Source organism: Poecilia formosa, unplaced genomic scaffold (assembly GCF_000485575.1).
Source record: "Poecilia formosa unplaced genomic scaffold, Poecilia_formosa-5.1.2 Scaffold334, whole genome shotgun sequence".
NCBI lineage: Eukaryota > Metazoa > Chordata > Actinopteri > Cyprinodontiformes > Poeciliidae > Poecilia > Poecilia formosa.
This window is the reverse complement of record NW_006800273.1, coordinates 229,409-246,358: the sequence shown is the minus strand read 5'-3', so window position 1 is coordinate 246,358 and position 16,950 is coordinate 229,409. Positions and strand designations below refer to the sequence as shown.

General features: G+C 41.2%; 1 protein-coding gene across 1 annotated transcript in view; it reads right to left on the bottom strand.

Annotated features, from left to right (window-relative positions):
* Positions 1–16,950, bottom strand: part of suclg2 (succinate-CoA ligase GDP-forming subunit beta) — a 114,690-nt gene that overhangs the window by 69,442 nt on the left and 28,298 nt on the right. The window contains exon 2 of the mRNA XM_007573568.2: positions 15,809–15,950. Coding sequence (XP_007573630.1) covers positions 15,809–15,950 — 142 coding nt within the window. The remainder of the gene's footprint in view (positions 1–15,808; positions 15,951–16,950) is intronic.

The window sequence follows — 16,950 nt, the reverse complement described above, 5'->3', positions numbered from 1 at the left end:
TTAGAACAAGGCAAACGGTGCTTGTACATTTTATGCTCCCATTTGTAATTCTGCGCTTTCCTCAACTTCTGATTTCAACTTGAGAGAAGCGGCCAGAGGTGCATTTTCTACAACAACTGTACGATTATATCTTTTGAAACAAAAACATAACACGACAAGCTCATACACTGAGACTTTCCAGTACACAATTTTATCCACACAGACTTCTTTGTGAAGCAGAAAACTCTTACATGGGAATCAGCATCTGGATCTCTGATGTCGGTGCAGTAAGGACTGAACTCGACATCAAGAGTAACGGTTAAAAACAAACATTGTCACAAAGATGCGCGCTATGATACACAATGGGCTGGATGAGCAACTTTAGACAACTCCAACGCTGGTTTTGTAACATTGTAATCCAGTATAGCAGAGGTTTTCTCTGCAAAATATAACTGACATGCATAAGAACCTGAGATAAGAGGGATGAGTATTGTTCCACCAACAAGGGGTTCGTTCCACCATTGACCCTAAATATGACTCTGATGAGGCACAAGATGAATCCAAATGTTGATGTGGGGTCTGAAGCAAACAGCGCCAAGCATAACGATCCTCTTAAGAAATTGAGACCGTTTCCAATTGATCTATAATAGACCCCTGGTACTCACAAGGGTTATGATGGGATGGCTGCCCACAAGTAGCTAAAGTCCACAAATACTTGTGAACTACTCTAAAAATGCTCATTATTGCCCATTTTAATAGTTCAAACACCAAATATACCTTAGTATGCATTAATACACACAGTGGAAATCACCTCATCACTACCACAGAATGATCTACAGTGTATTTTTTTCTAATGGGGGCACAGCCAATCAGTGTCAAGAAAATAAAATGCCGCTCCTGGATTGGTCGCTTTGCAAACACCAGCATTGCGTCTTGGTGTTTCAGCTTCCCACGCTGCATTTTCAGAATATTTTCAATACCCTCTAAGAAAATATCTGAGAATGTGACGGATACTTCTCTTATACGTTATCCATCTGATTCGTCTCCATGTATGTCCTCCACACATTCTTTTAGTTTGGTGTCTTTGTCTTGGCTTATTTCTTCTTAGCTGTCAGAAGTTGCACACAGCGTGGCCTCCTACTTCTTCGGTGCTTGACGCGTTATGACTTCAGAGATAATATTCCTCATATCTTGGTTGTAACGAGTATTTTTTTTTTTTTCGTCCACACAAGTGCCTCTATGTATGCTTTCCCATTTTCCAACTAATCATTGGAAACCAGCAAGATGTGGGAAAATCTCAGGAGGTCAGCAGTTCTTTGAATACTCAAACCAGCCCATCTGGAGCCAGCAACCATGTCACATCCAAGTCCATCTGCCCGGGGATCATTTGCGGGAGATGCAGAGGATGATGCAGCAATTTTGTGCATCAAGGCAGAATAAACAGTTGGTAATTGAAAATCTATAAAGAAATAAATCTGGTCATTCCAGTCTGCCCTGGTCCTCCTTATGACCAGCCTGCAGGCATCGTTATTGGCAAATTATCCAGAAATCTGTGCTCTGTACTCGACATTCAACTCAGGGGTTTTGCTGCAACCACATAGAATAGCTAATAAATACTATGTAAAGAACAACGGGAATAAAACATATCAAGAAAATCACAAAGAATTGTACTCTGAATATCTTGAGTTATCACGAAATCAAGCAAAGTACAGAGACGGTGCATTTTGTTTTACGTAAGGACAAACTATACAGTTAAGCCCAGAAACATGGATAAAGTCATCCGTTAATTTAACTGTTTACTTTAATTTAAGCGTTTTCATTTAGTGACTCAGCCATAGTCCTGACTTGAATCTGATAGAGAATTAGTAGAGGGAGGTAAAGATAAAGGTTTTGGCAATGAGGCCTTTCAACCTCAAAACCTTGGCCAGTCATCAAAACACAACAATTATAAAGAAAGGTTTGATTGCTGTAAAAATATACATTTTCTATAAATGGTTAGTGATTTTATTTGTTCTAAATTGTTCCTCGTCTCACATGTAAAGCATAGATCCTATATTTATAAACAAGCTTCTTGGTAAAAGGAATCCAGATCTGTCAAGTGTATGAATAATGTTGTGCGTACCTGCATATTGCACAGGTTTCATTCATTTTAATGCAAAGTCTGGCCTGTAGGGCTAAACACTGACATATTGCCGTTATGTAGTGACCATAACAAGTTTCACCAACAAAAGAGAACTCGTCTAAAACTACTAGCACATAAGAATCAGCTTAATACGACAAAGGGGATGAGTGAGGAATAATTCAACGTCTTAGCCACAACATGAATAGGTTAGGATGTGTAATGAGGAGGTGGAAACACTAAGCAGCTTACACAAATCAGCTCTTTGAGAGACAGCCTGCTTTACCCAGCAAAGCCCATTTACATCCGGTAAGACAATTTCAGACCCATTGAACTTCACTTACCAGGGCAGACCTAAACACTTGCGCATGTAAGGGATAACAAAGCCAGGTAGAGTTCAGTATAAGATGTCTGTCGATGGGCCTATCTTTTTGTCTGGTCTTTGTGTGAAGAAGTCTATGTAGCAAATGTTTTTATCAACGATAAACCCTGGAAGGGATTTCTGCTCTGCCTGTAAGTCGGTGAGGCGGTGTAGGCCCGGATCTGTAACCTTTCGTAACACACCGTCTCCACCCTTCTGTTACCCTCACTGTGTGCTACGCGTACGATCTTGGCAGGCGGTGCGTGTAGAAAAACTGCAGCCCAACATCAGTCTTTCAGTGTGACAGGCCGGCCCTATGGAGAGATGAGAGTATTTCCGTCCATCAGCAGGGGCCTTGCAGCGAGTAGGAAGGTGAGAGTCGTGTGTGGCGCGCTCAATCTAACCCACTGCACTTGTTCATTAATCTCCTGCAATGTGATCCAAGTGGCAAATGGGTACTATGTTCATTTTATAGAAGAGTCATCCATAGGTATGTGGTGCTAACCAACACAGAGAAGGGTAGGGTGGTTAGGATTCCTGCACAGTTAAAGTTACTTCAACTCTACTATGAATTTAAAATAATATATTTCTAGTGGTCAGAGTTTCAGTATTGAACCTGAAGAAAGGAAAACTCTGGCAATAGTAGAGCTCGCAATCATAACCACAGAAGAATGGCTAAGCAGACAGACAGACTGTTAAATGACAGATAGATTGATAGATAAAGGGACATAGTGTTGGATGGAGCAGATGGACTGGAAGTTGGACGGCAGGATGGATGACAGATCAAACAAAAGGGAGAGAGAGAGAGATAAAACGACAGTTGGATGATTGATGATTTATGGTACTTACCAATGCATGTGAAATATTTTAATTATATTTCATACTTTTCTACACTGCGTAGGAACCCAAAATCCTCTCCTTTACTCCATGAAAGAGTAGAAGACACAACTGACTCAATTTAGGAAACAATGGATGTGAAATAGGGGTAAGTGGAGAAGATACAATGTTTTTACAAAGAGTGGTACCAAAGTCAATGAAAAGTGAAATTCAGGATTTGTGGGTAAGACACACATTTCAGTTCGTTTCTTGAACTGAAACCAATTCAAGAGAAAATTATTGCCATATACATGTTCCAAACTTTGGCTACGTAAACAGAGGCGAGATTTTTAACGGCAGTAAATTTGTCAATCGAATTTCTTATAGAGTGCGCACAACAATGTGGGTTAAAGTCAGATTGCCAGGAAGCGCTAGCACAGTTTGAACTGAACATCATTCAGCCTCTCTCATCGCTAATGGTGTTTTCCAAGGAGGGCCAAGTGTTTACTCTGGCAATAGTAGAGCTCGCAATCATAACCACTTAGAAAAATTGAATGGCTGGCACCGAACGTAAAAAAAGAGAGCAGCAATTTGAATGAAATCTCCTTTATTCCACAAAAGATGAAAAATCCTTTGAAGCCAATGTACTTGTTTTGCTTGATGTGGGATCAGTTGCTTTGATAAATGAGTAGCTGCCTGAATGTCCTTTGTCCAGCAGACCAGCGAGATGAAGGACCTCCATACGTCCCAGCTGGTTACAAATATACACAAACGTAACTTCTAAGAGAGGCGGCCCTATCGGCGCTACTTCAGACAAAGGCAGAAACTAAAGTTCAGCTAGCGCTGTTCAACGCTAAGTGCTACTGTCAGCACTTTTCACCAGAGACTGTCTCATTTTCTGAAGGGGGAAGATGAAAGTGGCCTTACAAGGCTCTTGAAACGTTGAGGAGCACGAGGAGGCTCCAGTGGGCCCAGTGTGAATGAGATGGGAGGGGATGTACAGCGATGATTGCTCTGGCTTCGTTCCATGCTTTATCCACGTTTCACAGTAACACTCGTTTGTTGCTATCTGGAACAGAAGTGGGCCACAAGCGCGGATAGCATGCACAAACCTGCCATGACTGAATTTCTTCTCCTCTCTAGTCGCACTAGATTGGCTCCAACATGTGTGACTGCTGACCTGGGTCAGCATTGTTCTATAAATACAAATAACTTAAAAAAAAACCCAGCAGAATATATGAAAACAAAAAGAAAAAAATCTCCAAAAACCACAGTCGGATCCAACAATGGCGTTAAAGAATGAGGAGAAAAATCACTTGTGCACTGCCTATTCACAGATCTCCTTGAGACGGGTTGGCCTTAATAAATCATGCGATTGAAAATTATGCTGATGAAAGCTCCATCACTGGGCAAGTACTGAGAGGTGTCTAAAAAACTGGGCCATGAATGAAGCTAAAGAGCCAGACTCATCTCAATCATTAAATGTGGTTTTCATGAGTTTCATGGGAATTATTATGACTGTATCACAAACACACAAAGACTTATAACAACACATTCAAAAAATAATGCAATGTTATCTAATCTTATTTATGAATGTAATAGACATGTTAATATGCAGAATTTATTACATGGAAAGAAAGAAGAGTATAAAGAGGCAAGAAATTAAAGTGCAAAATGAAGAAGTGAAGATAGAAAATAGGAGAAAAGAAGGTAAAACATGAAGACAAGAAGGAGGGCAGGAAGAAAGGAGGCAGTGAAAGAATGAGGGAGGGATGAATTCAATGAAAGGAGAGAATGAATGTACGGATTACGATTGTTTTCTTTTTCCTTCTGGGGTATTTTTAATCAATTTGCATTTACTGTAGAGCAACACATTATATTATTATGTATGCTTCATTTTCATTTGGCTTCAAGGTCAATTTTGCTATGGAGACAATAGCATAAAACTGTCGCTATGGTAACACAGGGACTCTAACAGTCTGATATTAGCTGGTTATCTGTAGCCAGCTCGGGTAGCTAGCCTGTGGTCTTGAAACAAATGCTACTCTTAGCTTCCAAACTACTTTTAATGAGCGTAACGAGAGGGATGGATCCCACTCTAAATGTGCAGCAGTGACCAAAAGCTAGCAGAAACTCGCAGCCAGAGAAAACTTCAAATCCTCCGTAAACGCAAATTAACTTGTTTTTATATTGAGACTCGCTTTTACAAATTGCAGTCGCGTCACAAAAAATAAACCAACAAATCAATACACAGAGTAGGGAAAACCCAACCGAAATGTTCTCCGCTTCCTGACATTTGGCTCGATCTGTAGCATTTGAGAGCGAGAGCAGATCCATGAGTAAATGTCTTATTCCCTCACAGTAACAGAACATCCTGAATTTGCAATACACACACACACACCCACACGTCTGCCTCAAAGAGTCTGCTCGTGTCAAGGTAGCTTGCAATTATTCAGCATGCCAACATATCAAATTAACTAACCTTCTAATAAGCACACATGAGATTAGACAGTCATGCATAAAAACTGTTTACACTGAATATTCATGGCAGAGAAAAATAAATGAAAATGTTTCCTTCTTGTGATAATCGTCACTCTGGCAGAGAGACTTCTGGGGAAGAAGAAGATCGGGAGCAGAGGCCAACATGAGGTAGATGAGGAATTTGAAAATGACGTTAATGTAAACGAGCCAAAGCAGCAAGATTAATATAAAGCGGCTTCCGCACAGTTTGTCGAAAAAAAAGGACAAGAAGATTAGCAACAGCAAAAGAACATGATTCCCTCCACCCTTATTTCATTAGATAGGAGGCGAACATTTGCGCAGGTAGATGTCGCCCACATTCATCATACAGCGCCAGCATGCAGCTGAGATAAACCAGCAAAAAAAAAAAAAACAAATCTCTCCATCACCATTTTGTCAATGAATGATTTCAGAGGAGGCAGCAGATACGGGAGACGTAAAGAGGTCTGGAGCAAGTAGACGGAGGGAAAATGAGGTTTTGATTCAGAATTCAGGCTGGAAATCCATCAAGATTTGCTCAACAGATGCATCTGTCAAGCAGCTGGCGACGCACTAAGTGGCTGCAGCAGGCTGCAGGTATGCGAGCGCAGTGACATGTTCATTTGAGTGCATGTATAAGGCTGCATGTGAGAACCTGCGTCGAATGTAAGCAGAAGATTACATTCTGCTTTTTCGTCTGTATAAGCGTTCTAGATGTCTAAAACACCTCTACATCTGAATGAGGCGTTTTACCAACAAGGAGTAGAAACTATGGGAATCAAACAAACCATCAACATAAACACTTTTTTTTTTTTTTTTTTTAAAGTGTACATCTTAAATTCCAGGACGGCGTTGGATACACCTCGATGCTGCTGGGTCATGGAGCGCCCTCGGCCAATTCTGGCACAGGATCAGTATTGTTGAAAACCAATTTTGGACGGTTAAGATTGCAGCTTCACAAAGGTGCTTCGAATGCGTCGATATCCGATGTGTTATTTTCTTTAACGCTAAACATTTTCAAAATGCTGAAAGGTAAAGGCCTAGGCACAGAGAGACAGGCTTTAAACTGGACTGCTAAAGTATTGTTCATAGAAATAAAATTACCGTAATGACCCGATATTGGCAGGAAAGCGCAACGTCTCTTCTTTCAGAAACTGTTAGAATTTTTCGATACTGCAAAGTGTGGCGGGATTATGGTACTGCAAAGCTGGCTGGATTGTCGCCGCTCTTTCCGATCTGGAGGGATTAAATAATAAATACATTTCTGACATATTCTCTCTCTTTCTCTCTCTCATTATTGTGACATTTAACATACAGAACGTTAACTAACTAACTGACCTAAAGCAAAGATTTAGGCCTGACTTCACTTCGGAGAGTGAGAAAAAAAAAATAAATATATATATATATATATATATATAAAAATGGTTTCCCCTGTTTTTTATTTAAAATAATGTTTGCTCAGTTCTACTTATGGCCATTGCTTTAAAAAAAAAAAAACTTTAATAGAAAGAAAAATATGTGTACATCCACATCGGAGCCCTCTAGACAGCATAACAGATACCAGTCATAACACAGCATGGTAAAAGAAAAAGTCATTGTTATTTAAAGCATCATATGAAACACGAGCAACTAATGTTAAACCAAGCATAGATATATATTTTAAAGGATAGAGAAAATCCATCCATCCATCCATTTTCTGAACACCCTTGTCCCTCAGTGGGGTCGGGAGGGGTGCTGGTGCCTATCTCCAGCTAACGTTCCGGGCGAGAGGCGGGGTACACCCTGGACAGGTCGCCAGTCTGTCGCAAGGATAGAGAAAATCATTAATAAAATAACCACATTGCAAATTACATACTTGAAGCTATAATAATAAAAATGTCTAACCTAATATTTGGAGGCTGCAGGCTGCTAAACCACGGTCAGTGATGGAAAGTTTTCCACTAAAAAAGTAGATTGCGCAGAACAGCGCAATGTGATTTGGATAAGCAAAAGTGCTCAATCTTAAACCCAAGGGCTGATGTAGATGCAGGAGTCACAAGGTCATATTCTGAATCGAGCTGCTGCAAAACAGCACCAGCCATTTGTGTGAATCAGATAAAAAAGTACTAGAAAAAATATCCCTGTAACCATAGCGATCCACTGCAGCTTGCTGAGAGCTGAGGGTGGAAAAAAGCTCAAAGAAAGTTAACTTCCTTCAAAATAATATTACCTTTGACCAAAAGGCACCTCACACGTTAGGGTGAAAGTGGCTGAACTGCCTTCATTTGTATTCAGGCTCTGAAAGAGACGCTCGAAAACAAAAAGAAGTCTCTCGCTCGCTCTCTGTCTGTCTGAGACTTTGCTTTCAGACAGGCAAAGAGACATCCGAGGATTATGGGCTGTACCGCATGCGGCCCAGCCAAAAATACAACAAATACGCTTCCAAACTGTTCAGCGACTAAAACCCTGCATCCAACAAGAACAGGGGAAATATTTGGCTTTCAAAACTGCAGTCTGCGCTCTCCTCGGTCTGAAAACGGAGCGTTATGAGAAGAAAATGGGATGCCGGTGCCGCTGATGCAATGCAGCAGAACTTTAATTCTTCTCTCATTTGTTGCTGGCAGACAAATGTTGTAGTAAGTGAAATACTGTGAGTTATACAAGCCAAATAGTGATTTGAGGAAGTCTACTGGTACGGAAAAGGAGCAAATATATTTTCACGAAACAGAACATGATCGCCCAGTGTCTTTCTTTGAGTGATACATAAGGTTTTCCCCAGTAGGCATTATGTGATCAGCTGAACTTTAAACCTGTTCTGCTGACAGAAACTGACTTGATCAAACTGAATAGTGTGAAACCGAATCTGAATGAAACTATATGACCCTGATGGTTTGGTTATTTCTGTACAGCTGTGAGTTGGACCAGTTAGTCTTGTAAAATGCCTGGAAATTATAGCTAGTGTGAATTGCTTTTGTAATTACAAACTGACTGATTGAATTTCACACTAAATTGGAAATTAAGCTGGTTGAAAGGCCGATGTGTAATTGGCTTTAAAAAAACCCCCAAAAAACGACCAAACACCAAATGACCCGGTATGGTTCCACTAAACCAAAGAGCCAAGTCCTTTTGTCACATCATTCGTCTTTACTCTAGCTCTGTGGTGTCCGAACTTTTTGCTCTGAGGGCCAAAAGTCGTAAAACTGAGAGAACTCGTGGGCCGCAAAAACTCCAGCATCCGAGCCGGCCTTGACTAAAAGCTGCTGGGTGTTTGTAGCTCTACTTACTACGTAGTTAAAGTCAATGCAAAAACCAGGCGGATGAATGAGAAATCTGTGTTGTACCGAGAACTTCTTTGTCTTGTTTTAAGATTTTATTGGTCTGTTGAGTTTCTAACTTGTCTGACGGTGGAAGCACACAGAATTATTCAAGCGGCCACATTTTGGACACCCCTGCTCTGGCTCATGTTTGATCCTCCGTCTGCTGCGTTTGGATCTTCTGCCGAGGATCACAGGAACATTTTCACTCAAACAACAGTTGGTGATTTCAAAAAGCTCTTTACAGTGCAGAGCAGCATCTGATCCATGAGTTTCACCTCCCCCACCTGTTTCTGCGTACTGCTGGTGAGCCTTCAGAAAGAAGGCCGAAAGAAAGACGCATGACAACGTCTTGAAAATATTTCCTGCATGCAGAAAATACAGAAATAAAGGTGTAGACACTACGCAGGGACACCAACTGTTTTTCTTTTTGAGGTACCAAGCTTTCAAGCTGCATATGTGTTAAACAGCTGACTACCGGAGCACAAACTACTTAACCAGTTAGTATTATTTTGTTAGCGATAGAAAAGTCTATCACTATGTAAAATCAACTTTTTGAGCTTTATATGACGTTACAATGCTTTTCCCTCATCAAAAACATACCTGGAGTGTTGCTTTGATTCTGTCATGGATGTTTGATTCAACATTTTTGTTGTATTGTCTTAAATGATCCAGGTTAAAGCCACATAAAACTTTAAAATGTGATCAGAAACATCGCTGTGGGTTTCTGATGAATCCGGATCTCTGCTCCATTCCTGCAAAACGTTGGCACTCCCGTCGAACCGATCGATGTGAAAAGAAGAAAAAAAAATGGAAGTGGAAGAACATGAGATCCCTTCACCGCCCTGCTGGCTGTTCTCTGCTCAGAAAATACTTCAACCTCTGATGTCCAAGGCTGGAAAACACTCGTTTCATCCCCATCTGGGACCTGAAGCCCAAGCAGGAGGCGTTTGGTTCATCCCTACGTTCTACATAACTTTTAATCTAAAAAAAACAACAACAAAAAAACCTGGAAAAATGTCTGTCCATCGCATTAGGTTGACATCAGGACGTTGAACTGAAACAATGACTTTTTCTAGCCTGAGCAGTAGTCAATCAGATAAGTGTGCTGACAACACAGAAATGTAACAGAAAAAGACACATTTCAAATATTTTTCCTCAGAGGAAAAGTTTGGGTTTCTTAAATCACATCATCTTGTTGTAGACAGACCACTTCGGCTACACACACACACACACGCACACATACTGGAAAGATTAAAAGCTTGAAGTGCGAGACGGGTGGATGTGGGTCATCGATTTTGGACGGACAGCGCTGGTTAGTTTGCCACTCTCGCAGCGTCCTGGCGGAGAGCACATTACAAAAGCTTCAGACTTTCTGATAACTCCCCGAAGGATTCACCCAGTGTGGCGCCGCCGAAATCAAAACCCTTCTTTCCATGAGCCATTAGCTGGGCGCGCATCACCCATCTGCCACACTGCAAACATCCCTCCTAGACATGCCATTCAAGTTAAAAGGGAAATCAATGATCCATGTCGGGCTCTGTTTTTTTAAAGTTTTGATAGAAAACTCTGGGTTCTTTCAGGGGTTTTTTAGAAACTGTAACAGAAAGCATCGATCTTTGACTTCTTGAAGACGAGAGGAATGTTTCTACGCGATACAATTTAACCACCTTAACCACTTTATGGTTAAGTGAGAATTTAAAACTGGAGGATACTGTTTGGTGAGCCTAAAGGAAGAGATGAATCTCATTCACCTCTGAGCCTTAATGCTTTTGCTAGCTCACTCTGGGGTGGGCACAAGAAGCCAGAAGCTCACAGCAGGACCGTAAATCTGCTTTCAGTTTGCTCTGAGTCGACTCAGATACCCCCAACCAGACGCATCTCATGCATGGAGAAAAGCCTTATGTCCTCTACAGGGTGAAGTCGTTAAACAGGGCTTCAACCAGGGCTGGCTCCATGCCCCGTCTTGCCCCCCCCACCCCCCCAGGGAGTCCGGGTCTGCCATTCTCACTTCGTTTATTGGTCTTAACTAAAAAGGTTATCAATCTCTTTTTTTTTTTTTTGCCCCCCTCTGATGCATCTTTGCACGCCCCAACACGCCCCAAGAGGAACCGTTCACAGACGCAGTGCGAGGATGAGAAAGTGAAGCATCTGTGGACGCTCCCTTACACGGTTTATTAGCCAGCCAGCTGTAGTGATGGGTTGCAGAAGTGCAAGTAAGTCGCAGAGGCACGCCAGGTGAACCAAGGCGCATTATTGGACAAGGTAACAGACACTGAAAACATTTACTCTCATGCATTTTTCCCCCCCACAGCTTGGCAGGGAATTTTCAACAATTCCTTATTTTAAGCAGTTCCGACTCCAGCGTGCCAATTAAGACCTGATGCTGAGCTGTTCAACAAGTCTCATGTTTTGTTTTGGGTTTTTTTCCTGGAGATCAACATGCCTTACAAGCAAAAGTTCGAGCTCAATGCGGCTAAGCTCAGAATGCAGTAACGATAAACAATGCAAAAAAAAATTATAATCCCAGATGATTCAGACTTAATTCAAGCTACAATTCCTTACAAAGTTCTCAAACTATTTTTTTTTACAAATAGAATCTAAAAAGCGCATTGTATTTTTGCGTTCAGTCCAACCCACTGCCTAAAGAAGTCACATCGTTAATGAATAGCGTTCACCTTTGTGTAACTTAATCTCAGTATGTGTTTCAATTACTGGTGTGAAATTGTGGAATGAATTGAATGATGATTTCAAATTATGTCCTTTCTTGGTGAGCTTTAAAAGAGCCTTAAAATGTAAAATGATAAAATCTTACTCAGTTACATAGATGTATTGTGAATATATATTGGTAGGCTGCTATGTATGTAAATAGGGTAGGCAAGTATAAGCTTTGGCTTCAGCCTATTCCTTTTTTGGTAAATTATGGGTTTGTTCATTGTTCTATTTTTTTCTTTGTTTCCTGTGTTCAATGTTGACAATTTACTAAAATAACGTGAGTTGATTGATTGATACAGTATATATCCAGTTGATCTATGAAAGGCTCAAGTGTTTCTTAGAACATTAGTGGAGAAACAGGATCATGAAAACCAAAGGAACAGATTGGGGATAAAGACGTGGTGAAGTTTAAAGCAGCTTTAGGTTGCAGAAAAATATCCTGACATTTAACAAATCAAGACTAGGGCAATCATGCAAATATAGAAGGCTGGTAGAAGATCCTTCAGAAAAGCACCCAATAGACCTCGAATGAAGAGCTGCAGACAATTGTCGATCAGACAGCCATTGTTTGTGTGCTCCATAAATTTGGACTGTATGGAGGAGTGGCAAGAAGAAAGTCAAGGGGAAACAATGCAGATGTTTTCACAGATACAATTACAATGAGGAGCAAAGTCTCAACATTTGTTACATTTTCAGCTGGTGTGGTTCACTTCCACACTGCACTTTGTCAAACGACCCAAAGTCTTTAAAAAAAAACAACCTGTCCCCTTCCTCGCCTGTGGAGGCGCTGTATGAAAAACCACTGAAGGAAACGACATAAAAGCCCCTGAAGAAGACAATGAGCAAAACTTTAGCTGTTGTAGGATTTCTCTTTTGTCTTTGGCAATAGACCATGGGCCATTTCTCCTGCTCATGAATTTGTTTTGGTTCTATTTACCCAGAATGCCTTGCACAGTAGTCTACCTCCTACTTTGGAGCCCAGACTGTTTGCATGTATGCATTTGAACCACACCAGAGTTCACTGCAAATGTACCGAGACCCAAGTTTGTAGACGAACCAGAGTTTTCTGTTCTGGTCTGGATCAGAGTCCTGTTATGGTTTCACACCTCCCCAAATGAACCGGACTTTGTAGGCAAATGAACCAAAGTTCAATTAAAGCGGACTAAACAGGGCTGGTTTATACACACTTGCAGTTTGGCGTGAGCCATGTTGGGGAACACAACAAATCAGTGGGAAAAAAGTGTCAGAAGAGGCTAAAGTAGATTATTTTTGGTCTATATCCACAATTCTTTGTGTGGTAGAAAATGAACACTGCACATAAATTTGAACACAACATCTCCATCCTGAAACATTACCGTATCAAAATGGACCAGTCAAAGGCCAGATGTAGATCCAACTGAGAATCTGTGGGAACATCTGAAAATCACTGTTCAAAGATGATCTCCATCTGCCCATGTCTCGCCTGGCTTGTATTAAGCTGTCTGCTCTCTAGTAACTCATCTGTCTTCAGCTTTTTCTCTCTCTCTCTCTCCGTTTCATCCCTTGCAGCAATATAAGCTGTCAGGAAAATATATATAATCCTTATGGTATTCAGTTTATCTTTTTCTGCATCACAACCAGAGCCACTGAAGTCAGAACCGCAGGCTCCCGACTTCCTGGGCGGCAATCATAGTGGCACCTCGCTGGCTGAAAACCAGTCTGGATACGGTTCCAAAAAAGCGGCTTCTGTATTTAGAAACTAACGCTGAATAAAGTCTAAAAGCAGGAACACACGCCGTATGTGTGAGAAGCAAAGTAGAAAGGGGAAGGTAAAGAAACGGAGAAGAGCGCAGTGTGTGGGCGCATACAAATGGATGCTAAACCCACTTTGTTCGTGCATGTGCGACGCATTTTTGCAGACTTGTAGAACAAGTAGAATTTCAGCTCCTTCTGCACACGGCTCTGTGCGAGTGTATGAAGGCAACAAACGCCAAGTAACAACAGCAAGAAGACAAATGGTAATCATCAGATACGCATGCAAAGCGTGAGAAACTCAATGCGAGAGGTTGTGCAACAAATTAGGGCGGATGAAGCGCTGCGATGAAAAGCAGAGCGGGCACTAAGCCGCTAAGGTCAAAACAGCCTGGCTCATGCATAGAAATAAACAGCACAAAAGATGCGATTAGACCTGATAAAACTTCAGACCTTATTAAACACAGCCATCTGCACGTTGGGTCGCAAAAAGAACAACGCTGAACGATAAACAGCCCTACCGTATTCCGCAGCGCAGTTTCGTCTTTGATATTGATAAGCCGAGATTGGTATTAAATAAATAAAGGGTGGGTTTGTCTCTCAGTAAATACGTGAGGCTACAATTAGAAAAAAATATATATGTAGGTCACCAGGGACTAAACAGCCAACTATTTTGAAAAAAACAAAGATGGAGATTTTCTTTTCAGATGATTTTTGTCAAGACCTTATCTCGCCACCGTGAACCATTTTCAATATTTTGTACATTTCATTGACTAAAGAGTAGATTTTTGATCAAAGTTAAACCTTTGGTTTTGAAAAATAATTACCAAATGATAGGGAAACAGAAGTTTCCAAATGGAGCACAACAGCTTTCTGCTAAAAACAACCAATTAGAAGTCATGAAAACGCATTAATTTTCTTTTCTTCTAAGGATGAACCGGGAGCAATTTAAAGTATTTTCATGCTTTTATCTGGAAAAATGAGGCGGTGACACCAGAAAGATTGAGCTAACAGAGCAGCTGCCAAGAAGCAGAAGCTGTTGTTGTTGTTGTTGGGATTAAATAGTTCTGTGTTTTCCTCTTTCTCTTTTAGCTACTTGGATGCTCATATATACACAGCTAGGGCTACTTTTTAGGGCGTAGCTTAGGCAGAGGCCAACAAAAGGAATTAGAAGCTGTTGTTAGGGGCCATTTTGCTGTGTTGTCCCTTAAGGAAAGCATAGCGATGAACCAGCGCTGTGTTTTGGTCTTAATAAATGGAACTGATGGATTCAACTCACTGACTCTTCTTGAACTTAATACATTACGAACCAAAATAGAGAAAGGACATTATCCTCCAACAGTGTTCAGAGACACGGCCGAGTTAAGGAAGGCTAAAAGTCGACACCCGCCAAACAAGACAAATAAGTTGAATTGTCAAAAACGGGCCAGGAAATATCTGAAGACAGTCTGTTTTTAAGGTTTTATGAACAGAGGAGATAAGAGCGACTTATACGACCTGTATTAAAGGTAAAAGTCTGCGTCTTTCTAGAAGAGCTCAATTTTTAATTAAGACAATCCTCTGTCACAAGCATCAAAGTAGTCCGCTTCACGGCTAGCCAGTGAAGGTCTTAAACATGAAATAATAATGACAAGTCACGCTTTCTTACCCGACCTAAACCCCGTTGAGAACTTGTGAGAGACTTTATACAGAGAAGGAAAACAGTTCTGCTCTCTTAACAGTGTGTGGTTGTCACACAAGCTGTCAACACATCCAGGAACTAACAGACTGCATGAATGGAGGGACTTTGACTGCTTAGTGCAGGGGTGTCCAAAGTCGGTCCTGGAGGGCCGGCATCCTGCATGTTTTAGTTCTCTCCCTGGTTTAACGCACCTGCATCCAATGATGGCTCATTAGAAGAACATTGACATGCTGAGGAGGTTGTTACTACCAGCAGGGAGGGAGCTGAAACACGCAGGATGAAGGCACCAGTGACCTAGTAATTAAGGAATGCTGTTATTAGTCACTGAATTTGTCAGAAATGCTTAATTGTACATTTTGAGTTATTATAACCACTTCAATGAATGAAAATCAACAAAAAATATTTAATTTTGCACATCCTAATCGCTTCACCCAGATTTTCTTTAATAAAGTCCAAACCTCTCATGTACTTTCTTAAATATTCACATCTGAGGTTTTTGGATATTTTCTACTGCTTCAGAGAACTCCAGTTGTTCAATTCAATAAGAATCTTTAAAAACAAAACTCGCCTTATAACTGTGCGCGCAGTATACCGCTCTGGCACAATCTACTCACTGAGTCGTTTTGCCGCCTCCTGCGCCTCCGACGCCGTGTCGGCCACGTAGAAGCGCTGGACCGCCACGCCGCTGTCCTGCATCAGCTTCTTGCTCTGGTACTCCTGCAGGTTCAGCCATCTCCTGGGGGTCAGCCAGCTGCACTGGAAGGACGGACAAGACGGCGGGAGAATAAGTTCGCTTCGTGGGGAAACGGCTAACGTGGTACACAAATATTTTGAAGGACTCAAAGCGCGACTGGCGACAAGATTCCCAACTGTTGGGTTGTTTCTCGCTATGCACCACCAAACTGCACTCTGCACCTGAATTACAGCTAAGGAGCCGTTTGCTGCACCAGCAGACATTGGCCCTGCCAGCTCCAGCTGTTGCTGCTATTAAAAAGAAATTGGCTTTTTAATAGGAAGGAGAAACATGGGGTGCTTCAGAGATGAAATCCCCCTGCACCAGCTCACAGAGCCAAGCGCACAGGTGGAGGTGCAAGTCGGCAAGTGGCCACATGTGCATCCTCGCAAATACTACCAAAGAGGGGAGGGAAAAAAAAACTTTAGGGAATCATTAGGAAGGGAATGGTCTGTTGAATTAAGAGCAAAACAAGAATTTTGATGTAAATTAGGCTTTCGTGTATAAATGATGCTTCAGGTTTTTGTGTTTTCTTACCAATCAAACATCAAACTTAACGTCAGGTGTGGAATATATCCAATATAATTGACTCAGTTTGATCTGTGTTGTGTCAGATTTGCTCATTTTTAACTTTATTATCCATTAATTAATAAATCTGAAGAAAAAAAAAACATTTAGCACAAAACAGAAGATTCTGATGTGTCGCTCCACAAGGTTTTACAGTCAATACAAATATATACTTTCTAAAATAAATAAGAGAAAATGAAGACTGGTCTGACACATCACAGCCACAGTGGTGGCAGCATCATGCTTTGGGGTTGAATGGACTTATGAGATGTTCTAAATACCAGTCAACTTTGGTCTAAACCAGGAGAAACAGAAGATAAAGGCAGACCTCCTGTAGTGGTCTGTATCACAGCGGTTCTGAAGAAGCCTCTGATTGAAGACACTCTACAGGTTTTAAATGGGATTGAGCATGAAGCTCAGGGTTGCCCATAATTTGTTTTGCATTGTCAAAATATA